We start from the raw sequence: 15,266 nt of genomic DNA, 5'->3' as shown, positions 1-15,266 counted from the left end.
TGCTACAGTTACTTTTACTGACTTCTTTTACCTAGTTACATTCTAAAAATATTATCTTGACATTTTAATCAAAGTAATCATATACTTAATTTCATTTCTCTTTTGTATTTGTGATATAATTGTTCTTTTTTTTTCAAGAATTCTAATCCCCTCTTTAACTTTTCATGGCCCGGCAAATCTCTATCTTTCTCAGTTTCTTAATCTTTTTAAGCACCTGTCCATAATACTATGATTCATTTTCTTATTCCTAAAATTTATTATATTCCAGAAAATGTATATTAAACTTTTATTTTTTTTTTCTTCTTACATTATACTTTTATTTATTATCATTCTACAAAATATAATTATAAGTATTTATTTTCTTTATATATATACAAATAAATATTTTCTCCTAATTTTTAATTAATGTATATTTAGAAAATTTATTTTACTAAGTAATGTTACATATAAATATATATTTAAAAATATTTATAGAAGACAGTGTAAGATGTTAATTATATTTAATGATAAGAAACAATTCCATTTAAAATGATAGATTAAGATCTAAAAAGCTTTCTTTATATATTTTTATATAATTAGTAAAATTATATTATTTTTCATGAAAAATTTTATTTTTGTCATTTTAAATAATTTTATTTGGATGGTTACTTTTTATATATATATATATATTTATATAATAAAAATTTTATTAACTATCACCTGTAAATATAAATAATAAAAATAGAAAATGTATGATTATAGTAAAATAACTTCACTATCATTTCTTGACAAAGACAAAATACATCATTTCCATCAAAAGAAAAATTATATAATATCTTTGTTTAACGTAACTTGTCATACATCATTTTTGTTGATTGGTAATTTTGATATTGGTTGAAAAATAGTACGACGCTCTATTAATACTTGTAACATTGAAGTTTATATTTTAATACTATTGTCTTAAAATGTATATATGTATAATTTTTTTTTTCTTTAAAATAAAATTTATATAAATTAGTATATTATTATATAGTGAAGTATATATAAATCTACCTCAATAATCACTTCGGCATTCCTCTAAAAGTCCATCCATTATCTGTTATTCATTTTCTTTGAACTGTATGAAGTGGAATGAATAAGTATGGTTTAAAAAAAGATATACAAGAACGGCATTCTTTTAAATTGCGCAACTTTAAAGAGACTCATCATGGTAAAAACTCTTTAATTAGGATACTTTTAAAATCTTAAGATATTAACAAGTTTATAACTGTACCTAGTAATTTGTAAGAATTATTAATAATATTAATGTCAAAACATTGACTTTTATATTTTTTTATATTATTATTATTATTTATTATTTACTATTTAATTAACTAATCATTATTTGGATTAAACTTAAAAATTATTATTAATCTATATATCCAATTGTAAATGTGTTCCATTAATCTCTAGCTAATATCTTTTTCCATGAATACTTTATCATTTTGTAATCTCAATAGTTCCCATTCAAATGTAATTATTAAATCTATTTAACTGTACCGATCATATGCACTTCACTTATTTTAACACATAGTACTTCATTTACCAACACAATTGAAACTACTCATTTTTGTTCTTTATATTTTTATGTTCCTAAACTGTTATTATCAGTCATCTAATCTTCTTATAAACATGCTCTTGGTGAATTAAGTTATTAGTAAACTTTTATAATAATAATAAGAGTTCTCAAAAATATTTTATCCTGATCCTTTTTCTGGAAGCGGCTTATTTATGATAACAGATTTTAATAAATATATTTATATATCTTCAATTTTATCTTTCTTAAAACATAATGGCAATATGTATTGAAACCATATAATTAGTTGATATAAAATAATATTAGAACATGTTGCCACTTTATTAATACTGCTTCATTACTTTTTAATATAAATAATTTTTAATACACAACTATAGTAGTGTACATTTTTAATTTTATATGTATCTATATATATATATATAAAGAATAATAATATTATTTGATACCAATATTACTATTTAATTACAATATGAATTTTATTTGAAACTTCCTTCCACATACCACAATCATTAATTTTATATCTTCTTTCATCTTTTAATACATATTATATCAAAAAAAAAATATTAACCTTTGATATTAAAACTATTACATATAAATCATTAAAAGTTTCTATTTTAAATCTTATCATATACTTTTTTTTTTAATCCTCTTTAAAAAAAATTTTTTTTTTTACTTATAATTTATTTATTTATCATATTAAAATAATTTTAACTTATCATACATATAACCTTAATATTTTTTTTTTTATAAATAAAATTTTTAAACTAGTTTTATTTTTAACTATCTTTCCCTCATTTCTAATTAAAAATTTCAAGACATCTCTTTTAAATTACAAAATTATTCAATAGAACGGCAATGATTTTGTGACATTTATAGTATTTATTATATATATATACATATTGAGGATCTTTTTTATATATTGAGAGAAGATCCATTTTATAAATTATATTTAAATAATGAAGATGAATTTTTAATATGTATAAATTTATTTTGATGTATTTATGCACTAAAAGTGGATTAAATTAATATACATTGTGATCATCAGTCATGACGGTGTATTTTAAAAGCCAATCATTTATATATTTTTCTCCTTTTCATACTGTGTAAATTTATTTTTACCAAAAAATATTTATAAAATAGGTATTTCTTTCTTCTTTTTTTTTTTAAAAAGTATTTTTTTTTATGGAATATATTTGTTTATTTGTTTTATTTATAAATATTTTATTACATTTTTATTATTGTATTATAATATAAACTAAACAACTCTTGACTTTTAATTTTGTTTTGTATCTTAGAAGAGGTATTTATGTTATAGTATCTAATTATAATACAATCTCATGAATCTAATTAACTCAAAAACAACTGATTCACAAGAATTGTGTAGATCTTATTATAATAATCTTTATAATGACTTGTCATTTATTCAATTTTTTAATACCGGATACAATAGTTACTTCCTTTTTCCTATATAATAATATTCTCAAGTACCATTCGAAGTAGGAATAATTTATGTTATGAAGATTCTCTCAAGAGAGCAGATGTCTTTTGAGAGATCACCTTATAACTATTCATTTTCTATTAATAATGTTTTGAGATAATTTTTTTTTATATATCTTTTAACTATATTATAAATATAAGAATTGTTTTATATCAATAAATTTATATAAATTAAATTGTTTTTATGTCTATCTATCTTAAACATAAATTTAACTTTTTATTGCTTTACAAATACCTGATTTCTTTTCATCATATCCTATCAAACTATTATTTTATGCTAACTTTAACAACCAAAAAAAAAAAAAGACATATTATATCGGCAAATTCTTTATTCTTTTGTTTTCATAATTCTAATCCAATTTTATTATATTTACAAATCTTGTTACATACTTATACTCATATACTTTTTGATATCGGTTTCTTTGAAAACAGGTAATCATCCAATTAATAGTTTCTTCTTCTTTTTTTTTTTTTTTCTTTTTTTTCACTCTCTCTTTTTCTCCTCTCCTGACAGTATTTATTTATTTATAATACATATAAGTTAACATTACTATAAAAGAATATATGCCGTTGTCATGAAAAGATATTGTTACAAATAAACTATTATTGTTTACATTTTTTATACTATATTTCCTTATCTAAATAATATTTTTATAAATGTGAAAAAGATTTTAAACAAATAAAATGACATTTATAGGTTTAGTGTTGATTGACAGAAAAACACTTGTTAAGAGAAATGCGCTTAAAGGATTTACTTTCATATTATGGATAATACTTAACCACAATTAATAAATTGAGTACAATAATTTATTTAATAAATAAAAAAAAAGTTCTTTTTTTTTGTTAAGGTATATTATATAAAACAAGTATTATAATATATTTTAAAAACTTAAATATCTAATACTACATTCTTTTTTTTTTTTATTTTCTCATACATAAAATTGCTTTTTTCATATTTTATTAAAACAATATTTTAATAATTTATGCATATATATTAAAATGTTTATATTAATACTTTTAATATTAAAACTTTAATAGAAAAATCAATTATCCTCAATATATATTATATTTGAATTAAAATTTATCATACTGTAGTAAAAAAAAAAAAGTATATAAATTAATAAAATTGAATTATTACTATATATTATACAATATTTAATTAAAAGATCATTTAAATATCTTAAAACCATATTGTTTCTTTTCCTCTAACCATCTGCTTTTTATGTCAACTCTTCATCAACTAAAAAGCACTTTATATTTTTATTTATTTCAATATTTTTACTTCAGGATCGTTATTTTTCTCTTTTTATAGAAAATGTATCTCAACAATATATGAATAATTTGTAGATTTTAATAATAATTGATATGTGTATATATATATATATCAATTTAATAAAGCACTTTAGATGTAATCTTCTATCTATCTAACATGAATGAATACTTCCTCACTCTTGAAATGATTCAATAAACAATAATTTATAAACTAATTCAAGATTATTTTTTTTTGTTTATTTACCATAATAACTAAAACTCAATCATTTACTTTATATCTTTTAAATATTTGAAACACTTGTTAAACTTAAAAAGTCTTAACTAATATATATATATACTATTGTTAAATATCAATTGAGAATATATAAAAAGTGACTTTTAATAATGTCCTCAAACACCTATTTCTTCATGTAAACTATTTGAGGGATATGAAATGATATTAATATATATTATTATTATTGTCTCAATAATAATCTATAGTATAAATATTACTCATTGCGCAAATTGCCTTAATATTTATTAATCTTTTTCTCTTATATTCTTGTCTTTTGGTTTATTTTTACATTATTATTATTATTATACTTTTCTAATCTACTTCATTATTTATGTATTAATATTCTTGAATTATTTATATCAAGTATTAATAATAATAATAGAATAATTATATCAATTTCATTATATTATCATTCAACTACGATCAATTTGCCCTCTTCATTCCAAGGACAAATAACATCACACATCTATTGTTACTTAATACCACCAATATCCAAGTATAATCCTGATAGACCTTTATCTTATTCTCAAATATGCCAAAGATCCCTCATTTCAAGAGTCTCATATATAATTCTTACATTATTATTACTTATTGTTTATTTCTATTTACCTATCTAATCTTTTACCATATAATTATCTTCAATACATGTGTCAAGAAGTTTTTATAATAAATTTTATATTTACATTTATTATTACCTTATAATATAACTAAAAAAAATTTTTTTTATTTATCTAATATATATATTACAATTAATTAGTTATATATTTATATAAAAATATATTTAAAATAAAAAAAATACCTAATTCTGATTAACATCTTCATAATTACTCATTCTTTTGATCAATTCTAAAAGGAAATATAAACATTTATATTGAATTATTACTCATACTAGAAAATATTTTACAATTGTATAACGTAATTTTATTATTTTAACTTCTGTTCAAAATATCTTTAACTAAAACAACTGTTAGCATCTTTTACAATGTATTGCAGCATTTATTTTAATCAATTTTTATTACTTCTTTACAATTAAAATATATCTTTTATAACAAAATATGGTCTTCACACTTCTGTTTATATTTATTAATAGTTTAACAATTAAAAGCTGGAAGTAAAAACTTTTACTATTAACTTTTGACATTTCTTAATATATTATAGCATTTTAATATCACAACAGAGATCTATCATTTTATACAATCATCCAAAAACCACCATCTAGAATGGAGGAAAAAAATTTTTAATAATATCCAATGAAAATACTTTTTCATTAAATAAAACTCCCTGAATAGTGATAGTATCATTAAAATTTATTTTTAAATATTTATAAACATATATAACAAATGCCTATCATATATTATAAATATAATAGACAATCCATAACCAAGTAATACAATTTTTATACTATAAGCTAATATTTTAAAACATAACTTGTAGACTCTTTATATTTTAATATATAAAGACCATCAACTATCCCCTAGAGGCTTCCGTTCAACTTATCTTTATATTATTGCGGTCAATTTCTTTATTAACTATTCATTTTAATATATTTTATATTTATGGAGAACATTTCTTTTTCTTAAACTAAAATCATTTTATCAAATATCACATTATTTATATACATATATAATTCTTTTTTTTTTATTATCATCTTTCAATTTTCCTTTTTCACAACCAAAAAAAATACTTCCTTTATTTAATTAATCTTAACAAATTTTTATTTACAACTAAAAAAATTAACCGCTCCATCTTATAGAAATGCCGTTTTTCTCTCATAATGAGTAAACCTTAAGGTTTCCACTTTTCATGATTCTTAAAAGAATCAAAGCATTAATGGCGCATTACTTTTTGATACCTGCTGTGACATTGTTAATGTGTAAAAAAATTTCTTGACATTTTTCCTTTAAGCTAATTTTATTATTAAATTTGAAAGTTCACTTAATTTTATGAAAATTTATAAAAATTAACTTTTTTTTTTTTAATTTTTATTTAAGTAACTTTTACTTCTTTTTTTTTATAAAAAAAAAATATTTGTAAATATATTTTATCTTATAATATATAAAAACATACTCATGAAATTTGTTATAGACAATTTTATGGTCAATTAACTTATAAACACCTTATAATATGTAGATTTGTTCATCTATATCATCTTAACATTCAAATCCATCTTTTTAGTTTATTGTATTTAGATGTATAATTTATAATATAAAGGATATATCTATGTATAGCTTCAATTCATTTATGGCCATACCACGCCCTTATTAAGATTAACCTTCCCCCTTTTTATTACAATATATCTATCTTTTAGTGTAAATTAACATTTATATTACATTATTATAAAACTTATCCTTTATTATTAATTACCCAATTTTGTTATAGAAATAATTATTAAAACTTACTTTTCATTATCATTATTCTTTTTGTAACAGGTAAATAATAATCATTATATATATATATATACATCATCTCTATTAATTAATATTTTAATCACTATCATATAAAAAGAAAAAGTATCATATTATAATATATAAAGTATTAAAAAGATAATAAAGAAAAAAATTTTTTTTCATGAAATATATTTACTTTTTTTTCTCCCTTTATTTATATAAGAATTTATTTAATTAATAAAAACTTTACCTAATCTTTATTGTTAATTCAAATAAAATAATAAAAATCCCGTTAAACTTTCCTTATCTTTATTAATCTCCACCACATTTTTATAATTTAAACGTTCTTTTAATTGTTTTTAATAATGTTTATTAATCATAATTCTTTTACAGAAATCATAAATGAATACAACTTTATTTGATAATTAATTTTCTATCAACAGAGATAAAGAATATAATTGAATTGATAGAGAAATTTATTGCAATTTCAAAAAGTATTCTAAGATAAATATTTAACCTTGGTATTTTAATATCCAACGGGTCTCAAATATATTTTAATAAATTGTTTTGTTTTTTTTTTATTATTTTTTCTATATATATTTTTTAAAAAAATGAGAAGGCTAAAATATCAACAGTTTAATGTGATAATTTTTTTGTTGATATTATTTAAATCTATAAAATCATCCATTTCAATGTTAGATTATAGGTTTAACTGTCCAGAAAGGTAAGTTAAAAATTTATTTTAAATATTTCTTATTACTTTTAAAATATATATATATATATTAATTATTATATCTTACAATTAATTTTAAATTTTATATAATTTATTTTAACTGTTCTATATATTTAATCAACCACAAAAGATGATTTATTTAAAATATCTTAAATATTTTTAATGTAATTACCTTTTTATTTATTATACTTACTATCTTTAACAAATAATTTTAATAGCTAATTTGTTAGATGAAAGAAAAAAAAAAAAAAAAAAACTTTTTCTCACTTTTGTGATATTCTTTATTAAAAATGTATTAATAGTAAATTTAAATTACTTTTTATTACTAGTTATTATATAATTATTTAAAGGTATTAAAAATAAATTTTATATAATATAATAACAAATTATTTTTATATATATATTATTTCACACTTTCATGTTACAGTAACATTTTTATTATTTAAATTACCTAAAACTATAATTTATATTTAACATACATTCTATTACTTCACAATTATTTATTATTAAATAATTTTTAATAACCATATAGGCAATATGTTATAATAATTTAAAATATATTCACAATACTATTTTTCCTTAAACAATTAAAATATGTTAAAGTATTCTCTCTTTTATATATGTATATATTAATATAACGGGTATTTTCTGTATAGGGGGTAATTGACTCCTAGATAGATAGGTAAATTATTTCCCTTCATTACAATACATTATTCTTTTTAATACAAATTTACTAATTGTTGTGTGCTAATTAAAGAGATGTTAAACAATAATCATCCATAACAATGAACATGAAAATATCTAATTTACTCACTCTTATTATCTTTCATTTACCATCACTTATGTAATCAACCTTTATTATACTTATTCTATAAATTAAAAAGGTCACCCCTTATAAAACATTCTTTTTTTTTTTTCCTTATTGAGAAATTATATGTTTATTATTTTGATACTTCAATTATAAAATAAACAACTATTATATAATTATTCATGTATATATATATAAATAAGAAAAAAAAAATTAATAAACAAATAAATATGATATAATAAAATAATTTATTTTTTTAATCTTTTCATAGATGTTTATGTATACCGGATGCACTGGAGATTGAAAAAATTAATATCAATTGTAGATGGGAAAAAATAACCCAAGAATATATAAATACATTACCCGCAAATGTAACAAAATCATTAAGTATCTATTGTCATAATATTTATTCATCACCAACATACTTTGAAAAAGAAAATAATAAAAATAAGAATATATTTAATAGGCAGGTGGAATTTTTAAGATCTCGTAAAGGTCCATTTGAATTATTTACCAAATTAAGAGATCTTCGTATTAATAATTGTAGTATAGTAACATCATCAAATACATTGTCTGGTGAATTATTTTATGGACTTGAATCATTAAGAAATTTATATCTTGATCATGTAAATAATCCTAATACCCATCTTCCAGTATCTATTGAGTCGGGTTTTTTAAAAGAAATTAGTCAACTGGAAAAATTTTCACTGACCCAGTCGAATGTTGTATCATTTAGTGTTGGAGAACTATGTAATGTCGGTAGATTACAAGTAAGTTTTATATATTTTTATATATTTAAAAATAATAATTTATATTAATATTCACACCTGTCAAGAGGAGATACTTTTAATTATCAATTTTTAATTATAAGTATTGATAACCAGCATGAGTTGTATATAAGATAATAAGCTAAGTCAACAGGTCAATAGAGGATATTATAATTAGAATTTAAATGACTAGTTGATAGAATAATAGATAAACTTTCTTTAAACAAAAGAAGATTAATATTTTATTTTAATGGCATATTGAGTGAATTATGTTAATAATGATTACCGAAAAGAAAAAAAAAAGTATAAATATATTAATAATAATAACAATAATAATAATAATAAAATTTTCAAAAGATCTCATTTAACAAATTAATTTTATTTTAATTCTTTTTAGATATTAAATGTTAGTCATAATTTGTTAGAAGATCCCAGTCTTGGTACTGAAGCATGCCTAACATTAAAACATTTGGCTATCCTTGACATGAATGGAAATAAAATTAAAGAAATTAAGAATCAAGATTTTAGTTCATTTTTCTCTGTCCAACAATTAATACTTTCAAATAATTTAATAGAAAAAATTGAAAAATATGTTTTTAAAAATATTCCATTACTTCAACATTTAGAAATCCATAATAATCAATTAAGAGAAATTCCAGAATTAGGTGAAAAACTTTTACACCTCAATTTAGCTTATAACAAAATTCAAAAATTACCTTTTAGTGTTGGGGAGTTAAAAGAAATAATTTCTCTTAATTTAAGTTCTAATATGTTAATTGATAATATGAAAGAAAAATATGGAGTTTATTTGAAGGGAAAAAAAATTGAAAATTTAGATTTAAGTGGAAATAAATTTACTAAAATACCATTTGAAATATTTGAGGAATCTTTTGAAATGTTGACAACACTTGATGTTAGCAGAAATAATATTAGAAATATAAATAGTTTTGGTAATATGACACATTTACAATCTGTAAGTAATTTGAACTTTTTGGATGAGTAATTAATAAATTTTATACATCCATAATATAGATTGTAATTTGAGTTTTTTATACTCATTTACTATTTGTATGGTGGAATTAATTTTATTACAATTAAAAATATAGGGATTAATAATACTTTTTGTCAAAATATTTTCTAATTTTTAATCTTCTTCTTTTTCAGTTTGACCTCTCACATAACAAAATTGAGGAATTAAAAAGTAATTCAATAGATAAATGTAATATGCTTCAAGATATAATTTTAACAAATAATAGTATACATAAAATTTCACCAACATTTTTTGATGGTCAAAAAGAATCATTAATATCATTGGATTTATCTTTAAATTTACTTCTTGAAGTTCCGATATCTATATCAAATCTCAATAGAATAAAATATATCAATGTTTCACATAACCAAATAACAAACATTCCCCTTTTAACACTTTCAAAGTTAGGACATTTGACATCTTTTGACACTAGTTACAATCGCCTCTCATCAATAGACTCATTTATTTTTTCAAATTGTAGAAAACTTAAAAGACTTTATTTAAAAAATAATCGAATTACCCAACTAAGTAAGGATGCCTTCAAAGATAGTAATTCTTTAAGTATTTTGGATATCTCAAATAATTATCTTGATAATTTTGGTCCTGATGGTGGGGCTATTGAGAAGTTAAAAAATTTAAGAACACTTGATTTTAGTAATAATTTAATTGAAATATTAAATTGGAATGAAATTCCACCATTATTACATGATTTAAATTTGGAGGGAAATCGTATTGTTATGTTATCAATTGTTGATAGTACCAAGATTAATGTTAAAAAAATTAATTTAAAAAATAATAGATTATTATTAATTAATGGGGATAGGTTTCCGAAGACAATTGAAGAAATTGACTTGGGATATAATCTTTTAAAAATTATATCCTCAAGGACATTTGTTAAATTACCTAATCTTAAACTTCTTAATTTGAAGGGTAATCATATTGAGGAGTTAAGTGAGGATGCTTTTATTGGAAGTGAAGAAGAGAATAGGCAACATTTATTAGGTGCACTAAAATTATATATAGGAGAAAATCCATTAAAATGTTCCTGTAAAATGACATGGATCTTAAAATATATTGTTGAAGTTCCATTTGATATTGATAGTGATTTATATTATATGCAAAATGTCATACCAATACAAATAGCTGATGCTTCTGGTGCAGCATGTTTTAGTTTATCAGGTGGTCATTCAATAACATTATCAAAAATTACAAAAGAAAATTTAGTTTGCCCATATGCAGCTGTCTGTGAACCAGAATGTGTTTGTTGTGACTATGGAAATTGTGACTGTAACTCAAAATGTCCTGATGGTTGTAGTTGTTATCATTCTCAAGACTTTTCAACAAATATTGTTACATGTAACTCAAAGAATGCCTCAGCATTAAGAAGTTTCTCACCAAAAGATATTCCTGTACATGCTACACATGTTTATTTAAAAAATTTAATGTTACCAGTCCTGAGGAGTCATGATTTTTTGGCAAGATTTAGATTAAAAGAACTTTCTATTACTGAATCTGGAATTAAAAGAGTTGAAAAAAGTGCATTTAATACACTTGTAAATTTAGAAAGTTTAGATTTATCTGATAATTTATTGGAGGAATTTGATAGTGAATCATTACCTAAAGCACATAAATTGAGAAAAATTTATTTATCCAAAAATGAGATAAGGAAAATTGATCCAAATTTAGTTAATACATTACCACAATTAAATGAATTATCATTAGAAAATAATCAATTCACTGATTTACCATATCTTTTAGAGGATCTTTCAAATAAAAAACGTCTACAACGTGTCTCAATTTCAAATAATCCATTTCGATGTGATTGTAATCAACGTTTCAAGATGCAATATTGGTTGGTAAATAATCAACATCATGTTAGTGATTATAGTAAAATAAATTGTGTTGAAAATGTTACTAAAGCATTTAGGCATAATGATACAACTATCTTAACATCATATTCACCTAATTTTGGTAGTGATTTATTTATTATACCAATGATGCAATTTATGGCTGAAGTTAATAAATCAATTTGTGTTGATAAAAATATTAGATGGTTTAGTGGGATGAATATTTTAGATTCACAATTACTTTTAATAATATTAATTATACTTTTTATTGGTATTTGTTTAGCTATATTTTGTTTTTGTTTATCATTATTAACAAGAAATCGTAGGTGTATTGATAAGAAAGGATATAAAAAAGGGACAATGTCATTAAATTGTTCCACAACATCACCTCAATCAGGATGTTCACCATTACCTCCATCAACATTATTATGGTCTCAGGGGCAAAGTTTATTGTATTTTGATCTTTTTGTTAGTTATTCAAAAGCTGATGAAATTATGGTATGTAAAACATTATGTGGACCATTAGATGATGATGAGTATACGATGGCACTCCTTCATAGAGATGGACCACGATATAATGGAAATGTACATCAAATAAGTGATGAACTTAATAGACTCCTAGAATGTAGTCAAACATTATTATTAGTTTTAACAAAAAATTTTATACAATATGAATGGAATATGCTCCAAATTAAGACATCACATCAATTATTTTTTACACAATCACTCTCAAAATCTAAACGTGTTATAGCTGTACTTGATGAAGATGTTACATTGAATGATTTAGATGAGGAGTTGGGGCAAATTTTAAGAAAATCAACATACATTAGAATGAGAGATCCATTATTTTGGAATCTTTTTCGTAGTGCATTACCATCACGTTCAGGAATTGGGCGGATGGTTGGTAGTCCAACTCCACTCTCTGATTGTTCATCCTCACAACACTATTCTGATATGTATGGAACAAATACTTCAACTACTGGTAGTGTACCTAGTCATTTAATTTAGAAAAATTAGTAAATTTTTAATTTACATATGTCTTTTCCTATCAATCAATCCTTCCATGAAGGTAAAAAGAATTTGTCATTATAAATTATACTTAAAGTTTGTAATATAACTTTACCTATTACAACCCTGTGATTTAAATGTTAATTTAATAAATATTTATTTGTACATATTTGTAAAAATCTAATAAATAATTTTTAAAAATCTTATTTCTTTTTTTTTTCGTTATTTTTTTTTTTTGTCTTACATCTCTTTAAAAGGAAAGTTGATAAAAATTTCTTTAATTGATACATCAAAATTCCTTGACAACATATAAATCTTCACACAAATTTTAAAGTTTTTCTATTTTATACTAAAACATGAATATGTTTTGGTGTTAGATATTTCTGTTTATATTTATTTTAAAAATGGAGCTTTTTTAATAGACATTTTACTCTTGTAAAAAAAAAATTAAAGAAAAGTAATATTTTAAAAGTTATGTTATATATATATATATTTTTTATTTCTTAAAAAACATCTTAAAGACAGATTTGTTGCGTTTTTTCCTTTTGCTTATCAATAAATCATCAACCTCACATTCTTAATCTCATAGGACATACTTTTTTATTCAACTTTTTATCTATATTGTTTCTTAAAATTTTGTTAACAAACAATTTGTTGTGTCTTTTGGTGACCATGTAATATTTTTTTCTTAAGTTTAGTTAGAAATTGTTCATTATTTTAATGAGATATTTATACTTCTAATTACAATTTTATAAATTATTTTTATTTAATGGTAAGAAAATATTTTTAAAATGATGTTTTTTTTTTTTTAAATTTATCATAAAATATTAAATAATAAAAGTTTATGTGCTTTTACTATTTTACTATTAAAAGGAATCTTTTTAAATGAATAAATTTAGTAGAATAGAAAATATTTTTTTATGTACATTTTTTTTTTAATATATTTTAAGATTTATAAATAAATTTAAATTATATATTTTTGTATAAATTTTATATACTATTAGCTTATATATATATATTTTTTTTATATAATTTATAGATATTAACAGTTTACCTTCTATTTTTTTTTTGTAATAAATTTTTAAAATTAAAAAAGCAAAAAGTTAATTATAATATTGTATTACACTTAAAGTCACTGGACCAAAGGCAGATGTGGCAATTTCTACTATTATATATGTAGACTTTATGGGTTGGGTCAAATAGTGCAAAGAGTGTATGTACCATACTTCCACATCTTCATTTCAGCTTTTCATATAATATATATTATTTCTTAGTATGTACCCGCGCAACACTTTCAGATAAAGCCATGATTGTAATAAGTATTTACATACATTAGTCCATGTTATTAGCTATGTGGTATTTTAAATATAAAATTTAATGTATAAAATTATAGAAAATATCTCTCTTCATAGTTGATGAGAGACTAGTGGCCCACACGGAGTTGGTAGTAATGATGATAGGACCTATATTCCTTAAAATTCTCTCTCTTTTTTATTTTCTTATATTTATTTTTAAATATAGAATGAATATATAAAGGGACATATAATGGGGTTGAGAGAAGACTCTCTGTCAATTGAAGGGCTATAATGGGATTCAAGGATGCTGTAGATATGAGCCATCTAACTTACTTTTAGTTTTGTTAGTTTTATTCTTTTTTTTTTATTCACAAATTAATTTATATATTCTCTTTTTGACATATTTTTTTTTTAAAGTATACATTTTTTTTTATTCCTAATTGTTTCCTGATCTTTTCAAGAATGTTTAAATTTTTATATATTATTTTAATAGTTTAAAAAAAAAATTTTTTTTTTCTCTTCTTGAAAATAAATACCAATATATTATATATATTTTAAATTTCATTAAGTTTTAGTCATTATCATTTAAGTGTTGAAAAAATATTACCATTCCCCTGTATATCATTCCATCCAATAAATTGGCATTGTCTTTACTATCAAGAGAATAAAAAATTCCAAAAAAATAGAGGGTGGAAGAAGATTACAACTTCATCAACTATCAATAAAACATACAATTTTTATTGGTCTGTTTTTTCGATTGTATATATTTAAGTTAAACAACACAATTATCTTT

General features: G+C 20.9%; 1 protein-coding gene across 1 annotated transcript; it reads left to right on the top strand.

Moving 5' to 3' along the window:
• Positions 1-7,677: 7,677 nt before the first annotated feature.
• On the top strand, positions 7,678-13,178 carry SRAE_2000264400 (Toll/interleukin-1 receptor homology (TIR) domain and Leucine-rich repeat and Leucine-rich repeat, typical subtype-containing protein; the record flags this gene model as incomplete). Its single annotated transcript, XM_024653736.1, has 4 exons — positions 7,678-7,709; positions 8,798-9,296; positions 9,691-10,266; positions 10,458-13,178. 4 exons carry the CDS (start codon positions 7,678-7,680, stop codon positions 13,176-13,178), a joined length of 3,828 nt encoding a protein of 1,275 aa, XP_024507183.1.
• Between the last annotated feature and the right edge of the window lie 2,088 nt (positions 13,179-15,266).

Source organism: Strongyloides ratti (assembly GCF_001040885.1).
Source record: "Strongyloides ratti genome assembly S_ratti_ED321, chromosome : 2".
NCBI classification, from domain to species: domain Eukaryota; kingdom Metazoa; phylum Nematoda; class Chromadorea; order Rhabditida; family Strongyloididae; genus Strongyloides; species Strongyloides ratti.
The sequence above is the reverse complement of the archived record's forward strand: the minus strand, read 5'-3'. Positions and strand labels throughout refer to the sequence as shown.